We start from the raw sequence: 24,774 nt of genomic DNA, 5'->3' as shown, positions 1-24,774 counted from the left end.
ATTTTTTATTCGTGATTACAGACAAACAAACAAACAAAAAAAAAACATACAAGCTGACTAACATATCTTGCAAAAACTTCGTTTTGGATAGATAAAAAACCAGATTGGATTTAAGTCGTAGTTTTCATGAACACATCTTTTTTCGGCTGCTCCCTTTAGGAGTCGCCACAGGGGACCATCCGTATGATCCGCATTATGATTTGGCACAGGTTTTTCACCGGATTCCCTTCCTGACGCAACCCTGGTCGCCTCTTATGACACAGGGATATGGTACACCTATTTTAACCGGGGTATACACCGGCCCAGTATACTGGTACTCATTTCGCCGACCTCGGAAGGATGACAGGCTGAGTCAACCCCCTGGTGTATCAATTCAGCAGCCAACGAGGCTTGAACTCAGGACCTTTTGGATCCCAAGCCGCTACCCTAACCACTACGCCAACACCAGGCTCGATGTGTTTTCATGAACACATCCGAGACGTAAATCGAGGTATACCTGCAATTGGTTTTGGGTCGTTTATTGGCACAGTTAGGCTGCTCATGGTACTTGAGAGTTGCAGCGCCACAGGTTTTCCGCATAATCTCACGGGGTTGAGAGTTGGACAGGCGACCGTGCCAGGTTTCTGTGAAGTCGGCGATGGCATTAAATATTCCGGTGTTTCGATGTGAAATGGGAAATGCCCATTTGCTTTTTTGAGTGGGAGGAGGGTGAGGCGGCGAGGACAAGGTTGGGATTAGTCAGGGGATCAGGAGGGGGTTTGAAGGCTTGAAGTGGGGAGGGATTGAGGCCTTAGGGTTGGGAGAGGGAGGGGGAGGGGAGGACTTGGGGTTTGGGAGAAGAGGGAAGTTGATGGCTTGAAGTTTGTTTGTAAAGGGTGGTGGGGTGGGGAGTTGAGGACTAGAACAAGGATCGTCTGGAATAACGATAAAAGGAAGCTTCGCTAGAAATACCACAAGGAGAAAGATGTGTGAGGGCTAGCATGGGCTAAACGAGTTCCAACCTGGCGTCAGCGACTCCACGGCACATCGAATGGCTTCAGGAATTCCCATTTCCTGAATCCCAATGTCCGACGGGTGGAACATGATCTCAGGAACTGCAAATCGCTCGTTTGAAAGACGGAGTACTTGTTCTCCACTCGGATATTTTCCACTCCATATCATGTCTTTGCGTTCCTGAAACGCGTTATATATGCAGAGGATCACAAAAAAACAACAACAAGTCAAAAGAACAAGACGTTAAATTGTTTCTAGTTTTCCTTACCTTGCAATAGCCCTTTCTTATTGTACTGAAATCTGGCAACACGTAATCTGTTAAAATAGTGTTCTCCTCTCCTTTGAGCCTACGGTGGGTAAAGGTGCCAAGTATACCTGTATTAGCTCCAAATAATGCTTGTGGTGGTTATCAGAAATCCCAACATAAATTTCCCTTGATCAGGATATTCTTGGATTGCCCTGTAAAATAAAATATTTAAATTCTCAATAATCAACGAAGCTCGTTGACAATTAACCGGAAAGCGGAGAAATTCGTTACAGTCTACCACGTGATGCAAGGTGCCTCTCACTATGCTCCCGAGATTTGATACCGAGGCAATTTATAAATCGACATCATAGCAGAGAAGGCTACATCACCCTTCCTCCCTCCTCCCTCCCCCCCTCCCCCAACCCCAAGTGTCTCAGCAGCAACCCTGAAAATTATGTTGACTTTCTGTAGAGGTGAGACGAATTCCAACGGCCATAGAATGGAAAACTATAATCTCTCTATAATTCCAGCAGTGTGTGTGTGTGTGTGTGTGTGTGTGTGTGTGTGTGTGTGTGTGTGTGTGTGTGTGTGTGTGTGTGTGTGTGTGTGTGTGTGTGTGTCCGCTGTTTCTCGACAACCACTGGTCCAATCTAATTGAAACTTGCCAGGTATATTGTTGGGGACCTGAGTATGTGCCTTTTCAAGGTTTGATATTAATCGGACAAGTGCTTCCCAAGTTATGGCCATTTATTTACCAAACCAATGACAGGACACATTGCTGCGTCGGCGTGGCCGATGGGGAAAGGGCGCCATTTAGTTACCAATGACAATACACGTTGCTGCATAGGCGTGGCCATTGGGGAAGAGATCCTCAGCCGCGTTTCCCATTACGGGTTACAACGTCTGGACTTCCGGATAATGATGACTCACTGTATTCTAATAATTTCTTGATTTCTTATGCGCATTTACCGATAAACACAATGCCCCAATCCAGTCGTCGTTTACGAGAGCGAAGGAACGGCCTGTGTGGTTGTTTGATAGTTTTTTTTTATCTTGCCAAAACGAAGTTTTTGCAAGACATGTTAGTCAGCTTGTATGTTTTTTTTTGTTTGTTTGTTTTTTGTCTGTAATCACGTATAAAAAATTCTGCAGAGCACAGTTATCATTGGAAATTTTTGTAACTTCGCATATCAGAGGCCTATAGAGGTCCCTTTCAGCACATAAAATTTTGAAGGTCAAGGTCAAAGGTCAACATCACTGTCGCAAATCAGGGGAGTCAACGAAACCCTTATTTTTTGAGTAATTTTGATCGGATCGTCTTCAAACTTCATGGGAATATAGTTCATAGTCTGGCGCTCGGCTGATTAATTTTTGGTGGCGATTGGCCTTGACCTTCATGGTTAGTGCCTAAGGTCAAACATATTAGACCCCAAGGTCAAATTTTCAAGTTTTCGGAACCATATCGTGTAGTACCTCAAATTGAACACCTCGATGAGTGCTTTCTAGATATGTCAAGCTTGAGACATTATGATGTCATTTGGTGACGTTATGAGGCAAACGAATATTTTTCATGGTTACTCTGTAGAACGATTCTCATCGGAATCTCTCGTAGGCAGATATTCCTCAAGGAGTCGCTCCTGGTGGATAGCAGCTCTGTTCACCTCCAGTGTGACCTTAAAGAAGTCACACGTGGTCACCTTTTGGCAAGATACGGGTCACCCTGCGGGTGACATTGGTTTATTTTTTGGTTTGCACGTATGGCCACGCATGCGAGAGCGAAGGAACGGCCTGTGTGGTTGTTTCTGGCACGCAGTTTGAAAGTATTGGTTTTTTTTTTTGTTTGTTTGTTTGTTTTTTGCACGTAGGGGCACGCGAGAACGAAGGAACGGCCTGTGTGGTTGTTGTTTCTGGCACGTGGTTTGAAAGTTTTTGTTTTTTTTGCACGTACGGCCACGTACTAGTAATACCAATTCTCCAACACACGAGACACTTAACTTTGTTTGAGGCCTAAAGTAGGAAGTGTCAGCGAATAGTAATCTAATGAGGGATTTTCCTCAACGTCTGGATAATTAGTCGGGCTTTGGCGATCTTTAGCGAGATTCTATACCTTCCAGGCCAGAAGCTCAACAAACAGAGGGTCCAGCTCAGTGGGCCAACACACTTCGTTGTGTTCAAACAGCAAAATTTATCCAACGGTGCGATCTCACGATCCATAACACATCTGCTTTACCCAGAGCGGGTCATCTTCATTTTGCTTCGACGAAAGGTCAACGCATCTTCTCCACGCTTGCAACGGAGGTGAGCATACCCGGACGAATACTCTGGGGTTTGGGAGGAGAACGGCTTGGAACGGCTCATCAAGCAAGGCGCCTGACTGTCTGTTTGTTTAAATGTTCCGGTACGTTCTGCACATGGTGGCTCTTGCTGTCGATTACTTGCCCGAAAAGCACGAGCAATTCAGATCACAATCAGGAGGGAAACCGAAACGAAGTTAATAGATACAAGACCTGGAAAAACACTTTCATGTGAAGCTGCAATCAAATTCCATACGATGCTATATTATATTTTTTGTGGAAAAAGGTAACGAGGTTCATGGAAGAGCTTAAATCACAGGTGGAAGACGGACAACCAAATGATAGAGCTGAAGGGAACAGGCAGACAAAGAATAAACAGACAGGTTATGGAGAGTAGAGAAGTGCGTATGGCAAGTGTGTGTGTGTATGTGTATGTGTGTGTGTGTGTGTGTGTGTGTGTGTGTGTGTGTGTGTGTGTGTGTGTGTGTGTGTGTGTGTGTGTGTGTGTGTGTGTGTGTGTGTGTGTGTGTGTGTGTGTGTGTGTGTGTGTGTGTGTGTGTGTGTGTGTGTGTGTGTGTGTGTGTGTGTGTGCGTGCGACTAATCCGGACACGCCACGGGCTGCCCTTTTGAAGGATTGAAGGGCGGGTACGGAAAGGACCGGCTCAGGGAAGTGATTCAACCCACAAGAGAAAAAGGGGAAAATGTTAGAACATACTCACTGAGCAACTTTCATGTCTTTGTAGAACTGCTGTGACACATAACACACGTCTTCCTTCACCTGATTGATCACATACGTCTCATCCATGACGTGAAGTTGCCTAGATTAAAAAGGGAACAACGGATCAATTTCAAGGCAACGAACACGAGAACTGCAGAAAGTCAAAAAGCCATTCCGTCCTTTTAGATCATTTTCATTTTGGCAACAACAGCGGCGTCGTGCACCGGCTATGAATCCGAGAGGTCGGCAGTTTGAATCCTACAACGGCTGAATGATAGCAGACATAAAACTAGCATGGCACTCGGTAAAGCGTATACCTCCGCCAGGCGGAACAGTTTTTGGTTTATCCCACCGATAGGCCAGATCTGCATCCGCACCAGAACCAAAATCGAATCGGCTTGTGATCGTCACCTGTCCAACTCGTCCACCAAATTTTGTCATTACTCGTTCATAACTTTTTTGAGATATCATGCTATACATCGTTTTTGGCCCCATCTCTTAATGTTGAAGAATCACTTGATAAATTCTCACATGCGGATAGTCACCAAAATCTAATCGATTTGTCCTCGTCACACACCCAACCTGTCCACTAAGTTACGTCCGACCTCGCTTGACGTTGAGCATTTAGAGGATAGAGCACAGACAACCCTTGTGTTTTGTCGTCCCGAGGAGAGAAAGATGTTGCTCCATATTTGCAGACAGAAAAATGAAGTCACAGGCACCCAGAACCAGGGACGGTAAACCACCGCACACCGACACGAGACCGAGTGCGTCCCACTCCAGCACCCTGAGCACCTCGTTTGTCTCAATGGCGAGCATACTCCGAGCGCCGTGAGCTCCACCTGCTCGGCTGCTCTTCCTCCGGGGCCTCGGTTGTCGCAACAGCATCCTCCCGCCACGACCACACTCAATTCCACTATTCTCACAGGTCGGACCGGTTCCGATGCAGCGACGTCGCGGCGAGGACCACGCTCAACAGATATGATCTCAACAAGGTCATAGCCTTGGCGATAGACTTGGAGGGATTCGGGCCATACGGCTTGGAACGGCTCGTCAAGCAAGATGCGTGTTGGGGCACGGCCGCCCTGCACACTTCCACCTCGAGAGGAAGCCATATACAGTATACTAACGGAAAAAAGTTCCTTTGCAGCATTAAAACAAAATTATACTGACATGTACCCGAGCAATATAATGGTCAGCCAACATCTGCCTTGACATGTTCCCCAGTTTACCCTCGAATATCCGGAACTTGCACTTGCATACTGTGCACTGCATGCACGAATTGCCGTGCACGTGCACCGAGTCACGTGACAGTGCTACGCGTGGTATTGAGCAAATTGCAACACAGCACGATTCGGTGAACCATCCCAGCTGTGAGAAATATTTTTTATCGACGTCTAAACATCAAACATAAAACGTGATGCCGCGGCATTCCAAAACTAAATGTCGACGTGCTATTGGCATGCTTGAGACAGGAATGCCACAAATCGTTCCCATAAACAACAAAACGCTGAGCCGCAACGCCATACAGTCACTCTGTAGACGTTAACAAACTGGCAACATTACAGACTGTCCACATTATGGGCGACCACGTCGAACCGCACGTCAGCACGATAACCATATCCGGTTGGTGCACCTAAGAAATCAGTTCCAGACAGCAAGTTTGACAGCTCGCCGCATCCCTGGCTTGCGACCAGTGCCAGAACTCTCAGGAATCGGTTACGCAAGCATAACATTCGACCATGATGACCGGCAGTTTGGCCGATATTGTTGCCAAGTCATTGACATGCATGCCTCGCTTTACGTAGACAACGTCTGAAGGGTCATGAGACAAGATTGGGCTGCCGCCTCTTTACAGATGAGTCGAGGTTCCACATTGACAGTAGTGATGGCCATTGTCGTGTTTATTGATGGGAAGGAGAACGTTACGCCGACGCATGTGTTGTGCAACGTTCGGCGGTGGAAGCATGATGGTATGGGGGAGGCATCACCCCACATCACGGAACCCAGCTGGAGGTCATTAATGGCAATTTGACAGGTATTCAGTACCGTGACGAAGTTCTCCGTCCTCACGTACTCCCGTTCCTGCAGGTTCGTTGACGTCACGTCACGCTTCAACAGGATAATGCGTGTCCTCACGTCGCACGAGTGGTCACAGACTTCATCACACAACAAAACATTCCCGCACTTCCACGTCCACCTGTTTCACCTGATCTTTCTCCCATAGAAGATGTGTGGGATGAAATGGAACGACGATTGCACAGTCTACAAAACCAGCTGGCGACATTGGCCCAACTGCGACAGACCTTGGCACGGATCTGGAATGATATACCTCAAGCTTTCTTCAACCATCCTGTGTCCTCAATGAGGCACCGGTGCAAAGCGTGTCGATGCAAATGGTGGTCACGCCAGATACTGAGCTATTAACTGACTTTTGACTGCACCTCTCGTCACAAGTATTGCACACGTGTTTACATTCTCATGTCAATTTCATGTTTATCAAACACTAAATATTTATCTCATCAAACAACGTGATGTTTGTTTTAATTAATAATCAGGGTAAATGATGCACAGGAACTTTTGTCCATTCGTGTGTGATATATATATATATATATATATATATATATATATATATATATATATATATATATATATATATATGTATATATATATATATATGTATATATATATATGTATATATATATATATATATATATATATATATATATATATATATATATATGTATATATATATATATATATATATATATATATATATATATATATATATATATATATATATATATATATATATATATATATATATATATATATATATATATATATATATATATATATATATATATATATATATATATATATATATATATATATATATATATATATATATATATATATATATCCTGGTGTTGGCACAGTGGTTAGGGCAGCGGCTTGGGATCCAAGAGGTCCTGAGTTCAAGCCCCGTTGGGCCACTGAATTAATACACCAGGGGGTTGACTCAGCCTGTCATCCTTCCGAGGTCGGCGAAATGAGTACCAATATACTGGGCCGGTGTATACCCCGGTTAAAATAGGTGTACCATATCCCTGTGTCGTAAGAGGTGACCAGGGTTGCGTCAGGAAGGGCATCCGGCGTAAAACATGTGCTAAATCACGATGCGGATCATACGGATGATCCGCTGTGGCGACCCCTAACGGGAGCAGCCGAAAGAGAAAGAAGAAGAAGAAGATATATATATATATATAGTTACGGAAATGGCCATTAGCAGGCTACTAAATATAGGATGAGCTCAGATCCCCCATGAAATGCATGTTTAGCTAGGTTGTTTGGTAAAATGGACGTTACATGTGTGTCGAGAGATGTAGGACGCATGTTTTATTGTTCATACCGTGGTGGTGTGCCGAGGGCTCCCTCTTCTTCCTTCCCCTCTCCGGACGATAAGCCCCGCCCAGTCGGCTGAGGGGGAGTGGCCTGGAGAGGGAGGTGGAGCTAAGGGGAAGAGTTTGTCGGCTTCGTAGGGGGGGAGGAGCGAGTGGCTTTGAGCGAGCGAACGAGGACCTTGTGGAATGGTTCAGTTTGTGGAAACAGTCGGTTTTGAGGCGTGCTCATGCTTCGAGGCGAGAAGGAAAGGAAAAAAGTGGTAAGAAACTGAGAGGACAGAGGTTATTCTGCCGTGAGAGAAACGGCAGTCAGCTTTGAGGCGAGCGTAGAAAAGGAAAGAAAAGGTGATTCTGCAGAGAAAGAAACTGAGAGGACGGAGTTGAGAAGTCGGGCTTCGAGGCGGAAAGGCAAGAGAGAAAACGACGGAGCCTCTGACGGTCCCTACTCACCTCATGGCTCGACGACGTCTTGGAATCCCATGGACCCAGCCTGCCAGAGCCCGGCACCTCGATTTGGCCTTGTCTGGTGAACAGGCCAGGCCTGGATTTGTATGCTGGACCTTGAGAGAAATCAGCTGAAACCCATCGTCGATCTAACGGTCTTGTGCCGTCGACATTGCGTGGGGCCAGAACGCGCTGAGGAGGGCGTGCGCACGCGGTGCCTTGAGAAGAAAGAGTACGGCGCCGCCACCTTGCCACGTGGCGTGTTCGAGCTGGGGGCTCGAATCCGTGGACATCCGCTTGTTACGCGCGACATTCGTGCTTTTGACACTTTCCTCTCGTCCATGAAACATCACCAAGTACTCTGTCTTGCATGCATGCTGTCTGTCTGTCTTGTCTGCATGCTGTCCATCTGTCTTGTCTGCATGTGGTTTAAGGCATATCTCGGTAGGGACCCCCTCAAAACCTGTAATCCGTAGTTCCCTAGTTAAGAACAGGTTAAATATTGTTAATAAAAACATTGTCGTGAATGTTTTGCTTGTGTTGTATTCCCCGAGGTTCCCCAATAAATCTGGTTGATTCGGATGAAGTTGCCGCTAGGATTAATTTGTGTCACGTCGAGGAACGATCCGTTCGATTGGTATATAAAACCAAAATGGTTACAGACTGGCAGAAAACGCTCGGCATCTGACAAAACCAGTCTGTAACCGGGGTTCTATTTCCCCAACTGGTAAGGTCCAGGATTACGTTGGTATTGCGATTGAAGACGTGTGACCCGAGGCCTGTGCCGAGCCAGCCGGCGTTATAAACCCCGGAGACGGCGGTGGTGAGGGTGGCGCCAAGACTCAGGTGAGAATCCCGCCACCCCGGATCCACAACAATATATTGTTGTGGTTCAGGAAACTGCATCCCTCCAACACCAATGGCAGACAACATACAGTGGTCCCCAGACAGTTATTTAATTAATGTACGTACAGATAGTCGCTTCCTTCTTGTCTGATGGGTCAAGCGAGACAAGTGCGTTGTATAAATCTCATAGTTCGGTCTGATTAAATCTCTGAACTCATTCCTATTCTTTTTTCGCGATTCCTGAGATAAATCCAAGCAATGAGTCCTTATGTGGCCGGCAGGCACTCCCGCTCGGGCCCCCATATGTAAAAAACGCAGCCGCGTGCCCTTCGCTGTGAGAAGGGGTCCTCGCGAGGCCATCAGGCACTCTGCTCGGACACCCACCTGTAAAAACACACAGCGCACTGCAGGAATGCCATGCCGAGGAAATAGAAGGAACAACCCACCAAATGCTAACAAATTACAGTACACACGCGGCGCACTCTTTTCAACTCATTTCTGAGGCTAATATAATTATATCCATCTTCTTTTTCAATCCAAACCAACATCTAATAATTATATCCAATCTTTTCCCTCAATTCCTGACACAGCTCGGGGCTGGCGCCGCACACACCGCCGCTTTTGATAAATCACCGCATGCTAAAGGGTGGCGGACCCACTTGCAGTCCTGGGTTAATTTATTATCGCACACAGAGCAGGTCATGAATAACCCACATCTTGTTCGGGTCTGCATGGATTTACTGTAGCATCTTACCGTCGTTCTTCGCTGATCGCCATGGGTGTCTCCCATGGACGGCGAGCGTCCTCTCGCCTCTCCGCCCGGCGGGACTGCAGCCTGGCAGAAGCGCTGTGCGGCTCAGGCTGCATGGCTTACAGACAGGCAGCGCATTGACCGGCACTGACCGCCGGTCGCCGTGGGTGGCCTGTCAGTTCGGTGCAGGGCGATTCGTGTCACGATGCTCGGAGCGAGACAACTCCGCAGCTTGGAACCATCTGGCCGGAAGTAAAGTGGAGCCGCTTCCGGTCATGGCGGCCAGGCCGTGTGCTGGCCGCAGCCCAATCAGAGCACCCGATTCGAGTGACATCGCTTCGGGTCATCACCCCCGCCCGCATAACGTGGTCTCTAACAGGATGGGTCGCGGGGCTGTCGGTCATCGTCTTTTCCTGCTCAGTATTCCTCGCTGCTGGCCCCGCCTTCTTCGCCACCTCATCGCTAACTCCATCCACCCACCTGATCCTGTCCGCCTTCCTCCACCCACTGCTCCGGACCCCACCTTCCTCCACCCACTGCTCTGGACCCCACCTTCCTCCACCCACTGCTCTGGACCCCGCCGTCCTCCACCCATTGCTCCGAACTCCGCCTTCCTCCACCCACTGCTCCGAACTCCGCCTTCCTCCACCCACTGGCTTTCGACTCTGCCCAAAGTCCTTCCTTCATGCCTGTCGGTCGTGCCCCATTTCTCTGGATCGACGCTTAGCTGCTCGAAGTGCCACAAAGCGGGAGACAACATGCCAATTGTCAGGGACGTATCACCCAGCGGAGCACACACCCAAAACGTACTGGAAGCGCAATTGGGCAATCGTGCAAGATATTAAGAGACCGTAAGCTTCATCTCCTCTTCATCGGGTGTGTGTGTGTGTGTGTGTGTGTGTGTGTGTGTGTGTGTGTGTGTGTGTGTGTGTGTGTGTGTGTGTGTGTGTGTGTGTGTGTGTGTGTGTGTGTGTGTGTGTGTGTGTGTGTGTGTGTGTGTGTGTGTGTGTGTGTGTGTGTGTGTGTGTGTGAGAGAGAGAGAGAGAGAGAGAGAGAGAGAGAGAGATGGCACCCGTCCTTGTTTAAGTTAAGAGTGTACAAGAATTATATCGGGATAACTCTGCTCTGTGTCTGCTTTTGTAAGTTGCTTGTATTATTGTCGCACCTCTCACATTTCTTGCCTGCTTCCAGACAACAATAAACTCTATTCACTGCGCCACATATCTTTCTTCACCTGCCTGTAATAAATTATTTGGAGAAATGTTCCCAGCTCGTTTTTGTCTTCTCCTTCATTGATCCAGCATGGTCCGTATCCTTGCCTCGCCGGGACTTTATTCCCAACGATCCGTTCCTTTTAACCGGTACGTTCTTGGCAGTGTCGCTTGGCTGCATCTAATCTGGTACAGTGATCCGGTTCGGACAGGGTGTACCGAGGGCGTGTCCCCTGGTAATTTGATCATGTGATTATTTTTTTAGGTAACCGGATAAACTAGAGTGCGAGACGGAGGACCCTAAGTCATGTGGTTGAGTTATTGGCATTCACGGTCGGTTAGCGACCCGCCGTGTCACGGAATAATCCGTGTGCGACGGCTTGTAATTCCAGCGAGTCTGGTGGGAACCCGAGATAGCTTCTCCCCCCCCCCCCCCCGGTGGTCTTCTCACCTGACCCCCTGCACGTAACAATATATATATATATATATATATATATACATACATACATATACATATATATACATACATACACACACCAGAACTTTTATATTTTTAAATACAAGAACCCACCACAACCTCAACATAATACAGGCAGCCCCGACTTATGAACAGGTTACGTTCTTGAGCTTTGTTCGTAACTCGAAAATTGCCACAAATCATTCCCATAAACAACAAAACGCCTAGTCACAACACTATACAGTCACTCCTTAACAAACTGGCAACATATAGCAACCCCTCCCCAACCCCTCTCGCCCCTCCTCGTCAACCACCCTCTCCCCCAAACAGCATTGAGACTCGTGGAAGAGCTGCAACACTGAATGGGTACACACGAAAAATGAAAAGAATAGCAGAAAGAGGAGAAAACAACCAAGAGCATGAAAGAGTGACAAAATAACTTTGAGGGTGACATGGAGAAAACAAGGATGTGGACCGAGATTCAAACCCAGGCTCGACACAACATCGAGGAGAGTGCGTGACGGGACGTCCAGCTTAACGTCCACCGGACGGCACACACACACACACACACATTAATGAAGAACACATAAATAGCAAAATTAATTATTACAAAATGCATACACGTAGAGTTAAAAATAATAAAATAAAACTAAAAAGATTGTTATTGTTCATTCCAGAGTGTGAACCTAAAATGGCAACTGATGCTGCCGGGGAAGGAACGACTACGCGCACGATATGTCGGGAAGATTAAGGAGCGTATTTATCTTCATATTCCAAGGCTGAATTAAACGGACTGCTCCACCCTGACGAGAGCACAGATTTTAATCGTATCCAACCACGCCAAAAGGAATCCCTCACTACGGTCTCAACGTTTGAACGATTCAGATCCAAAGAGCTACGACAGCATTTTCATCGATTTGAAAGAAAAGAAAAAAAAACTAAGAGAAAAATTGTTCTTCAAAAAGTGGGACAATGGACACCGAGGCGAAACATTTAACTCCTCCCTCCAGGAACCATAATAACCACCTGAGATCCTCAGACGAAGGTAACATCCCAGAGAGTTTTACTCGATCAAAATTACATTTAACGAACATTTCCAGGTTTATAAAAATGAAAAAAATTCCCAACTCTTCTTCCCAAAATAAATGGTCCACAAAACAACACATACACAGCAGCAACTTGGTATTCGTTATAAACCGAAAATTAAATAAACAAACAAACTTCTGCCTCATTGGCGACACGTTTTCAATACCTGTACGAGATGATTTCTTTCAAGTGGTTGCTCAGAAGTTTTCCGCCGACATTCAATCTGCAAATTGAGAAAAGACAGGGAGAACTGCCAAAACATCCTCCTTAATGGAAAGTACACTTCAGAACTTCCAAAAAAATAAATAAGTAAATAAGGTTTAAAGGCATTTAAAAAAGAGAGTCAGTTTCGTCACTTGAGATCAAAAGTGGAGACAGTTAACCGTGGAGCTCAATTAAGCTTTCACCGATGACGGCCGCAGATTGGACTCTGAAAGATGTTACAAGTTATCAGTGCAATGAAAAGCCAAATACAATCATCGACCTGAGGGTAGGAAGGAAAAAAAAAAAAGAAATAAAGAAAGAAAATATATTGGGAGGTGAATGTAGGAAAATAAATATAAAAACTAGAAGGGCACTCGGTAGGGCGCACTCCTCCGCCACGTAAGGCCTGATCCCACGAGAACATATCGGGCCAAATACATTTTTGAGATATCGTGCTATGTATCGTTTTTGGCCCAATCTCTCAACGGTGAAGAATCATTTCAAAAAAATATATATCAGTCGGATGCAGATCTCCACCAAAATCTAATCGGTTCGTCCTTGTCACGCACCGAACCTGTCCACAAAATTTCATCCGGATCCGTCCCCAACTTTGAGATATCCTGCACACAAACAAACAAACAAATGAAATTGCTCGTTGAGCAAGGGAATTGCCGGAATGACTTTGTCACATCTCCGTGATCTCTGAAAAAACAAAAACCTGGAAATCAATTTGCTTCGTTTAAGTCGATAGTGCAACTGTTTAATGGGTTATAGCACTTAGTTTGGTCATGATCATAAGTTGGAAGTCAATCGGACTAGAAATGGCGCTTTTATCGCAATTTGAAAGTTTTGACCCGACCCCCCTGACATTTGACCCCCGACCTCTAAGAAGGGTGTTGGTGTGACACCCCCAATGCGACATATGGTTGGATGCAGTATTGGAAGATGCACATTTTGGATTTGGTTTGAAGTCAATACGACCATTTTAGCGGCCGTTATTGCACAAATAAGAATTTCGGTTTTTTGGTGACCTTGACCTTGACCTTTAACCTAGATTCACCAAAAACGACAAGTGTCTAAGTTGGACCATGGCCGACATCTGTACCCAGTTTGGATATGACCGCTGAAACGATGTGGCTGCTACAGGGTAAACAAACACACAGACAGACACACAGAATGACACACACAACCGACCAACATAATTGCCGAAATCCGAAGGATTCCGGCAATTAACAAACAGACAGACAGAAAGGGGTGAAAACATCACCTCCTTCACCTTCAGTGGCGGATGTAATGAAGGGTAACTGGGGAAAACAAAGGAGTCAAAAAGGTTTCCCACTGATCAAGAAGGAATGATCCTACAACAGTGAAACTTGGTCAAAGAGTGTGCATCAAGGTTCGCTCCGTAACATGTTTGAGTGGCCATTGTAATGGAGAGGACAGCACCTATTTTGCTCCGATCAATGGATAACACCCAAAATGTTGGCGTCACTTTGCTTCCCAAGGCGGTGAGCCAACCTTGAGATGATAAAACACATCCTTTGAATTGGCCACTGAGTGCTGGCCTTCGCCATGTCTCTCTTTTCCAATCAGAAGGATCCCTCAATAGACCTTGACAGAAACGTACAACTGACTGAGGGGAGCAATGGCCGCCGTCGTGACTCGTGACACCTTCAGATAGACGGCAACGCCGGCAGGTCTGACACTGGAACAGAATAGCGATATGATGCAACAAATTCCAAGCCACAACCGCACAGCAAGAATACAGCCACGGTGCAATACTGTAACGTAGAGAAACAGCACAAGCCAAACCGCAAAAAAATGAGACAGCTTACAACTGCAGTCAACTCAGATTGGAGCGCACAAGCAGAAACAACCAGAGTTCATAGAACACCTTACCCCACGCAGTGTTGAGAAAACAACGGACATGGGCAGGGTCTGCAACTGACAAATTTGATTGGTCAAGATGACGTAAATTACCGCAATATTTTGTTCCTCAAGTACAGCAAAACGGAACGTTTTTTTTTTTTTTTTAAAGTGCCAAAAAGGTGATTTGTGTTGTCGTGTTCAAGTATATCATTCAATTGACATAAAGACTTCAAAAGGTCGGCGAAGAAAACAAAAATGAAAGTTTACCGCCACATTATTTAACACGTTGCATTAGTTGTTAGTGCCTGGTGTTTGTGTCCTTTGTGAAGTCCGTAAAAAACAGTAAGTTTCCTGTTTGAAATGATTTTCAATTTTGTTTGACTGCCAGACAGAGTATAACGAGAGCCAAGTCAATGGCACTCCAGCACAAGTCCCCACACTTCCCACCCCAAAGTAAAGTTGAAGGATGGCAAACAGTTCCACCAGGAATGACTGAAGATCAAATTTTTGAGTTAAATTTTTTTCCCCCCCCATTTTGAGCCTTGTGGCCACAAGTCCCCCCACTCCCTGGGACATGAACCAAACCCAAATTGTTTCATATTTCATGCTTCCCCCAATGTTGATTACAGGTACGAAGTTTCATTTTTAAATGTTTAAAAATGTTCACGTAGTTGCATTTTTCTGGCATTTGACCTTTTGACCCCACCCTTGGGGGCATGGCCAAAAATGACACAGCTCTTGCACGTTCTTGCAATGTGGTGATCATAACCACCAAGTTTGGTGAATTTCTGCACAACGGTGTTGGAGGGGATAGCGTAATGGACAGACGGACAGAAAGACAGACAGGAGCCGAATACCCCTGTTTTTAGCTCACCTGGAACGCAGTTCCAGGGAGCTTATGGAATGGGATGCCGCGTCGTCCATCAGTCCATCCGTCTGTCCACAAATACTTTCAACTTCTCTGAAACTACACATCGGATTTCGATGAAACATTACCACCACGTTCTTCACCACATATGTACCAAAGATTGTTCATGGCATTAAATATATATATTATATATTGTTACGGCTGTGGAAATTCGCAATACACCATAAAGGGTCCTTAGATCAGTTATGACGCTAAGTTTATGTGCAGATAGGTCCCCACCGTTGTTTAAAGGGGATCCTTAGTGTTCACCGGGCTGCGACTCTTTGAGATAGCCGTTTTTCGTTATCTATCGTTATTTTGAACCAACCACGTCTCAGCCACCATTACAACAAACCTCCACACAAACAACCGCCACCAACAACTACGCCACAATGCCAACCATGCTCACACCACCCCCACAACAATCACCACCATCTTCTCCACTACGCCCGCTTACGAACGCCATCCTTCACGGACCACGGTACGACGGTTTCCGCGTCGAAAACTGTCCGAGAAGGATTGGCTGGACAAAAGCACTTGTGAGGCCTGTGGGTTTTTTTTCCCCACCTGATTCTCCCACCTGTTCTTTCCCGCGCTTGGTGTGGGGGAGGTGCGATCCGAGCGGGAGTCAAAGGTCATGTGAAGGAGGGGTCTGATTTTGGGGGAATAATTCCCTGGCCCCAAGCCAAAACTGACTTTCCTCGTCCCCCGCACGGCACGGGGAGGGGGGAGCGAGAGAGCACGCCCCTTTTTGGGAAGCTTCCAGAAGGGAGGTGGAGCCAGAAACGGGGCGGGGCAAAGGGCGGAGCCCCGCTTTACAAAAGTCGAACAGACGCGAGGCTCGGGGGTCTCTTCTCGGTTCATGCTGGCTCGTTCGTTCTTGGTCTCGTGGCACTGGTCACCCCTTGGGCTTCTCTTCTCCCTTCGTTTGGACCTCTTCGTTTGGACTCTTCGTTTTGGGCTTCTCTCTGGTCCTGAAGCCCCTTCTGCCCTTCAGTCTTTTACTTGTTTGGTCGTGGGTCGTGGAAGCACCAGCAGCGACGCCGGAGAGAGCTCGCTGACCACGCCAGGGGCACGAGGTCAGGCGCGGCTACGCAAGGCCGTGGGGAGTCGACGTCGTGACCTGCCCACCGTCGCATCACGAGGGCGCGGGTAAGACCCTTCGGTCTCATGGGACCCGTTCGGTCCTCCAGGTCCCGTGCCATAAAGGTCCGCGGACCCCGTCTACCTCCGTGCCTATGGGGATGGTTTTCCTGTTGTTTTTGTATGCATGCTGTGGCGCCGTGTCCTGCCAAGTAGAAACTGTGTAAGTAATTGTGCAAGTAAATTGATCCTTGCTTATAGTCGGTCGTATCGCTTTTGTTTTCTATTTCTTGCGTATATATTGCATGACTGGCTTGCTTATGAATATGTGTGCTGTATGAATAAATGTCCTTGTGTGAAACGTATCCCGTTCGTTGCGTCCATTTCCCTTGTGAAAGTGCCATCTTGAATCGTGGAATGAGTAGTGGGTTTTGAACGCCCGGTAAACAGAATCACATCCTTCGAGGTCGGCGATAACACCACTCGGTTATCACTGTAGCATGGAACGAACCGCTTAAGCGGTTCGTGTCCTAGGCCGAACTGCGCGAGGTACGATCGCCCGGTGGACTACTTGCGCAGGTACTTCAGTAGGTCGAATTTGGTGAGCAACCCTATCCTGCGCGGGTGGGCAATTGGCACGATCGTGGTGAGGTTAAACCCCCACCAGTGACTAGCTCCTGGCGGTAGTTCCAAGGAGGGTCACGACTGAATTGTCTGTCCGGTGGGCGACGCGGCTGCCGTTAGAGGTACGCGGCCGCTCGCACGCCGGGCGGGCCAGAATTCGTAACAATATATATATATATATATATATATATATATATATTTTTATATATATATATATATATATATATATATATATATATAAATATATATATATATAAATATATATATATATATTGGAGTTTAAGGGGTTTTACAGGGAGGGATGCTCCCCAAAATGTGTGTTTGTTTTCTTCTCTGAAACCACACAAACAATTTCAATGAAACTTCATGACAACAGAAGTTGGAGGAGGATGAGTAGCAATCTGGGTAAAGGACAGCATTGCATTGAGAGAAAGGGGTGACATTCAGGAAGGAATAAATGTCGAGGATTCTGTATCAGTAGAGATTCGAGATTGTAAAACAGTAAGATACTGGAAGGATGCTTTTTTAGGGCTCCGGATGTGAAGGAAGAAGAAGGAGGAGGAGAACATGAAGAATTCAAAAGGGCACGTGGTCAGGGAAGAGTATTGATTATGGGGGATTTTAACTTGCCAGGGATAGATTGGGTCCAGCAACAGGGAAAGGGCAGAGTAGGTGAGGATTTCCTAGTTTTAGTCCAGGATTGCTTTTTAACCCAGTTTGTAGATAAGCCCACGAGGGGGAGTGCAGCGTTAGACCTCCTTTTAAGTAACGATCCCAATATGGTGGAGGAAGCAGAGGTTGGGGAGCATTTCAGAGCAAGTGACCATAACATTGTGTGCGCAAAGATTCTGTTGAGGGTTAGAGTTCAGGATAGTAGGGTGAGGCTATTAGATTTCAGGAAGGCAAACTTTGAGGGTATGAGGAGAGAATTGGGTGATGTAGATTGGGTGACTCCAACAACAGGACAATCAGCATCAGAGAAATGGGAAACCTTCAAGGAGCAAATGTGTCGAGTGCAGATCAAGTACATTCCAATGAGGTGTAAAACTAGAAACAGACAGACATCAAGGTGGTTGAGCAGTGAGATAAGGAATACTATAAAAGGAGAAGCAAAAGGCATTTATTAGGTTTAAAATAACAGGACTGGAGTTAGATATATATCACTATCGAAGTAAACAGGCAAGTGAAGAAAATAACTCAGCAAGCCAAAAGAGAGTACGAGGACATGGCTAAGAATATTAAACATAATAGCAAGGCTTTCTTTAAGTATATCAGGGGGAACGAAAAGGTTAGGACCAGTGTGGGCCCATTGAGGAATTAGCACCGGGAGAGTGGTTCGTGATGAAAGTGAGATGGCAGGCTTCTTAAACAGGTATTTTTCTTCAACTTTTACCCAAGAAGTCAGGAGAATTGCCAATAGCTGAGAGTATCTATCAAGGTGAGGAAGGGCTTTTACAGAAGATCCATTGTTGGAGTGGAGGAAGTAAAGGAACAGTTAGGTAATCTAAGAGTAGATGAGGCTCCGGGTCCAGATAATGTGCACCCAAGAGTATTGAGGGAGGTGGCTGTGCAGGAAAGCGAGATGTTAACGGATATTTTCAATAGCTCACTGGAGTCAGGACAGGTACTGGAGGATTGAAGAGTAGCAAATGTGACACCATTATTTAAGAAAGGATCCAGAGAAGAATTGAGAAACTTTAGACCTGTTAGTTTGACTTCAGTTGTGGGGAAGGTGTTGGAGACATTAATTAAAGACCGGATGAGGAACCATTTAGACAAATACAAACTAATTAAAGGTAGTCACTGCATGGGTTTACCAAATCTTTTAGATTTCTATGAAGCCGTGTCTGATTGGGTGGATGAGGGAAAGGCAGTGGACATAGTATATCGAGACTTGAAGAAGGCATTTGATAAGGTACCACATTGGAAGTTGTTAGCCAAAGTGAGGGCTTGTGGAGTGTCTGGTCAGGTAGCTAATTGGATTGCAAACTTGCTTCGTGGTAGGAAGTGAAGAGTGGCTGTGAGTGGGAGGATGTCTTGCTGGGAGACTGTAAGTAGCGATCAGGTACCTCAGGGATCAGTACTCGGACCATTACTATTCATTATTTACATCAACAATTTGGACAGCGGGGTGAAGAGTAAACTTTCCAAATTTGCGGATGAGACAAAGCTTGGAGGTAAGGTGGATAGCAAAGGGGGTGGTGATCAGATTCAGGAAAGTATTGATACTTGCACAGATTGGGAAAAAGATTGGCAGATGGAATTTAACCTGAGCAAGTGTAAAGTGTTGGGGATGGGAAAGAACCATGAAATTAGAGATTACAGGATGCAAGGGGTAATTTTGGAGCGTGTCACACAGGAGAAGGATCTGGAGGTGGCAATAGATACGGGAGGTAAGCAGGTAGCACAGTGACAGGCAGCTATAGGTAAAGTAAATCGGGTTGTTGGTTACATTCGGAAGGGGATAAATTATAAATCAAAAGAGGAGGTGTTAACATTGTACAGGAGTTTAGTGAGGGCCACATCTAGAATAGTGTGTGCAGTTTTGGTCACCACAACTCAGGAAAGCCATCGATGCCATAGAGAAGGTTCAGCGCAGGGCTACTAGATTGATTCTGGGCCGAGCTAGACTCAGCTATGAGGAGCGGCTGAAGGAGACGGCTTTATTCACGAGAAAGGAGGCGGTTACGAGGAGATATGATGGAGATGTTTAAGATAATCAAAGGTGGAGATAAAATAAGTGCAGATGAATTATTCAACAGAGTGGACAGTGATAGGACCAGGGGCCATTGCCTGAGAGTAAAGAGGAGGAGAGTTAAGACGGTGGTAAGACAGGGGACTTTCACTCAGAGAGTAGTTAATACATGGAATGGTCTCCCGAGAAAGGCAGTGGATACAGAAAAAGTAGATAAGTTTAGATAGGTATCTGGAAGTTATGGAGATAGAGAGGTATAGGGATGTTGATCAGACTTCTCGGTAGTTTCAGTATTGATGGGTGATTGTGTACGGAGTGCTGATGGTGGGGGTCTTGTTAAGGGGGTTGTGTGGAAGATGTGTGTTTTTAACCAAGCCCATGCCCCCTCCCTGAGGGGAAGAAAAGGCAAAGAAAAAAAATTCCAGATATTTACTTTCTTCTCGATTACATATTTTGTGGGTCATCCACGCCACCCAGTGGTTCCCCGGTTATCTTGTCCGGCCGCCACCAGGTGAGCACCCAGGGGTATTGCCCTTATGTTTTTCAAAAAGCGTGGGGATAAAAATTATCTCGCTCCTCTCTGCGCATGTGTGATCGGGACGAATTCAGAGGCAAAGTACTCCGAACCTCCAGGTTCTTTTTGAGAGTCATGTTCAAATGAAATCAAGGTGTTCCTCAATCATAACGTGATGTTTGTAAACAGACAGAGACAGACAGACAGACACAGACAAAGTGAACCAACTGCTTAATCCCGCTTTTTGCATCGTGCACACGAGGTAATAACTGAGATGTTGGCAGTAGGTGGCAATGGCGGAAATGGAGATGGAGAAAATTAAAGACGAAGTGACCTGTTCCGTACCGTCAACGCCAGTGAAAAAAAAAATGTTCAGATTCCTCCTTCAGCCATGACATCTCAGTTGCTTCAATCATTTCCTTGTCATCGGCGAATTGGCAGCCAAGCAGGTGGGACTTGAAATGTCAAAATGAATTAATGTCACCGTAGGCTAGATTTTAGGTGTATTGGGGGTGGGGGGGGTGGAGGGTGTGGGGCACGATGGTGAGAGGGGTGTTGATTCAGCTGTTCGAGGCCACAAGCATGAATGGCGTTCAGCTGCGCAACAAGGGCCTTGCATAAATCGGGAGCACGCCTTTGTTCAACGTCCCTCAGCAGACTCAATACCCGTCACGTCTGTCACGTGTGAAGGCAGCTGTGGCCAATTACTCCCACTACCTAATCTACCCACTACTGTTTTGTGGCTGGGAACAATTGTATGAAATATTCCTTGGCAGAAGAGCACGGGACAAGAGAAATAGCCTTCAGGCCGCACCACCGGGGGGTGGTTTTAAAGGATAAAAACAAATTCGCCAACAACAACTACAAATGGAAGCTGTCTGGACGATCATCGAGAGAACCTTTGGAGTAAAGATGCAATGCGAAACATCTTAAACATGTTCAGCTGCTCAAGCTCGAAAACGCCGCAAACAACAAAATGGAAGAAGCAACAAACATGGATAACTTGTGCTCTGGTGGGACTTTGTCGAACCTTCGGACACCAAAACCCACACGATAAACACCATATTAGTCCTTCCCCGCACTGATGCAATGTTTCTTTCTCTCAAGTTATCTACAAGCGATCGTTGAAAGCGTCGCTCCGAACGTTGTCGTCCAGGATCGCACAAACTCCTTACGCTTCTTGTGAGGAAACCATCGTAGTTTGGTGATAATTTGATACAAACAGAGAATTCGACATTCTCTGATCATTGGAATAGCTTACCTCCTGATGCCACTCTTGATCGCCCGGCCCTTGTAAAAGGGCACGATGTGTGTGAAGGAGAAACCAGAATCTACGACCAGGCAGCACAGCTCCGATGGGTGTTCATGTAGGTACTTGTGCGCACTTAATGTTCCGCCTGTAAATGGCAGAGAGCACCGATAACATTGCCGCCGCGACAACCGCCAAAAGGCATACAACGAGCATGACCTCTGCCCTCTCAAAATAAAAATAAAAATTAAATAAATAAAAATTCCAAACAAATGGAGTAAACGCACCACATGCTAAACAAACCGACCAAATAAGCTCACCGGGGATCCCGAAAGGCTATCGCCCATCGTCGCCAAACATTGAAAATGTACCGACGAGAATTCACAGGCTCAAAATACACGTCATTACAAGTTTGGTCAACACTCACCGACGTAAATTATTCAGCTAGTAGTGGGGGCGGGAGGAGGTGTGAATGGCAGTAAAAGAAAGGTGTCTACTGGGCTGGCAGGACGGCTGGAGGTATGCACGTTCACCTCTGATCTGTCTCGCATGGGTTCGAATGAAACGGACACCCCGCTGAAAAACCGTCATCCTGGTATTTCACGGGGAGGTCGAGGGTGTGTGTGCGCCGGACCTCTGGAGCGACGTTAAACGAGGCGTCCCGTTTGCCGGCATTCAATGATGCACGTTAAAGAAACCATGATGTCTCTCAAGAAGAGTAGGCGAGCTATCTCAGGCACTCTGAACACCAAAAAAAAAAAATCCTGTTCTAATCTATAGGGGGCATTAGATCAGCAGTAGAGTTGCACCCCAAGCAAATAACGTTCCCCACAGCAATGTGCTGCTTATGAAAAGAAACAGGGGAGAAAGAAAGGGACAAAGAAAGTGAGAGAGAGAGAGAGAGAGAGAGAGAGAGAGAGAGAGAAGAATAATAATACTAATAATAATAATAATAATAATAATACTAATAATAAGATTTCTACCCACCATTGATTCGACAAATAGCATGAAATTGATATTCCTCGAACAAGATCTCGTTCATCGACTCTTGGATGGAGCGAAAATTAAAATATGGTTCAGTCATGATGATGTTGGTCTCCGCAAAGTCCACCTACACGCACACGTCAATCGCAGCTTGCTTGAGACATCTCCAAGACTAACAGGATCAGAAAAAGGATCGATGATCCGCGGATATTAGCAAAAAAAAAAAATATATATATATATATATATATATATATATATATATATATATATATATATATATATATATATATATATATATATATATATATATATACATATATATTAAACATTTTGAGTTTGTCCGTCCAAAACGCTTTATTCTAAACACTTTCTACCATCATACGATAATACAAATTGTACCATTGGAAAGGAAATAATACATTTGCTGGAAACAAAAATTTGTTCCTTCACAAACTTGCTCATTTTAAAAGGCCGCGCTTCCACGATTGAGGACGAAGAAGCGGAAACTCGAGCGTTAATGAAGCCCGTTCCAATGGTAACATTTATTACAAGTGTTATACCACAGCAGGAACCCCTTCACAAAGAGGAGCACACAAAACACGATCATAGTAATACTTCTCAAAGCAATAGAAGATTATATGAAAGTACGCAGAAGGAGCACACAAACAACAACAGCAACCACAATTACGTGTTGGAAAAGATGCTCTGCCACACGTTTCACTTGATTTCAGATCCTCATTGGCACTCGCAGGTAAACATGCAATACGTTTGTCAAGCACAACATGCCGTCTTTTGATCATTTGAAAACATGAGCCGCCATTGGTCGTTTAGCCCGAAGATATGGTCCTGGAGATAAGCATACGTCCCTTTGCTGCTCCAAACACAACAGCCCAAGATGTGACCGCGATGTAGTTTGCCATCTGTCATGTCAAGTCAAATTGCAACTTTACAATCACAGGCACTGTCGTCAATTTAAAAATCAACAGACGGATGTACTCAGATGATTTGCAAGCATGGAGAATTCTAATTTCCCATCATCGATAAGGCACTAAGCACTCGACATTATAAACTAGAAGGGCACTCGGTCGAGAGTGCATACCTCCGCCACGCAACGCATGATCCACGAGAACATATCGGGCCAAATACATTTTTGACGCATCGCGCTACATATCGTTATTGGCCCTTTCTCTCAATGGTGAAGAATCAGTTTAAAAATTAAATAATTCTCATGTCTGGATCCAGCTATGAGGATCTTCAACAAAATCGAATCAACTTGTCAATGTCACACACCCAACCTGTACACCAAGTTTCAACCGAATCCACCCACAACTTTTTGTGACATCGTGCTATAAATCGTTTTTGGCCCGATCTCTCAATGATAAAGAATCACTTGAAAAATTCCGGTCGCCAGATCTGGATCCGGATCCAGATCTTCAGCAAAATCGCATCAGTTTGTCCTCGTCACACACCCAACCTGTCCACAACATTTTGGATATCCTGCACGCAAACAGACAAACAAGAAGAAAACGTCGTGTCGAGCATGAAACTTGCAAAATCCATAAAACAATTGGTGGTTCTATTCAGTGACCTGAAATATATAAATCCTTTTCAAATTTCGAGTCAATCAGAAGAAAACTGAGGATTTCAGAAATTGGACAAATTTGTTGTCCTTTTGGTCAATGTTGACCTCAAAAAAATAATTGGTGGTTGAATTCGGTGATCTGATCGGCAAATCCTCTTCAAATTTCGAGTCAAATCGGATGAAAATTGAGGATTTTAGAAATCCCACGTTAGTTGTTGACCTTCGGCCGAAGTTGACCTCAAAAATAATTGGTGGTTGAATTCGGTGACCTGATCTGCAAATTGAGTCAAATCGGATGAAAATTGAGGATTTTAGAAATCCCACCTTAGTTGTTGACCTTTGGCCGAAGTTGACCTCAAAAAAATAATTGGTGCTTCAATTCAATGACGTGAAATGAAAATCCTGTTCAAATTTCGAGTCAATCGGATGAAAATTGAGGATTTTAGAAATCCCACCTAAGTTGTTGATCCTTCCGCCGAAGTTGACCTCAAAAAAATAATTGGTGCTTGAATTCAGTGACGTGAAATAAAAATCAATCGGATGAAAATTGAGGATTTTAGAAATCCCACGTTAGTTGTTGACCTTCGGCCGAAGTTGACCTCAAAAAATAA

The 24,774-nt window shown here is 45.5% G+C and overlaps 1 protein-coding gene across 2 annotated transcripts in view; it reads right to left on the bottom strand.

Moving 5' to 3' along the window:
• Window positions 1-24,774, bottom strand: part of ACTR6 (actin related protein 6) — a 59,763-nt gene that overhangs the window by 17,842 nt on the left and 17,147 nt on the right. For both annotated transcript variants that reach the window (XM_085886530.1, XM_085886531.1), the window contains exons 4-9: window positions 22,585-22,708; window positions 21,610-21,745; window positions 12,619-12,675; window positions 4,255-4,353; window positions 1,262-1,340; window positions 1,002-1,173 (exon numbers count right to left, since the gene is read on the bottom strand). In XM_085886530.1, coding sequence (XP_085742656.1) covers window positions 1,002-1,173; window positions 1,262-1,340; window positions 4,255-4,353; window positions 12,619-12,675; window positions 21,610-21,745; window positions 22,585-22,708 — 667 coding nt within the window. The remainder of the gene's footprint in view (window positions 1-1,001; window positions 1,174-1,261; window positions 1,341-4,254; window positions 4,354-12,618; window positions 12,676-21,609; window positions 21,746-22,584; window positions 22,709-24,774) is intronic.

This window comes from Eptatretus burgeri, chromosome 6 (assembly GCF_056783735.1).
Source record: "Eptatretus burgeri isolate ZD-2024b chromosome 6, Ebu_testis_v1, whole genome shotgun sequence".
Classification (NCBI taxonomy): Eukaryota; Metazoa; Chordata; class Myxini; order Myxiniformes; family Myxinidae; genus Eptatretus; species Eptatretus burgeri.
Note: the sequence above shows the minus strand (reverse complement) of the source record. Positions and strands in the feature narration are given on the sequence as shown.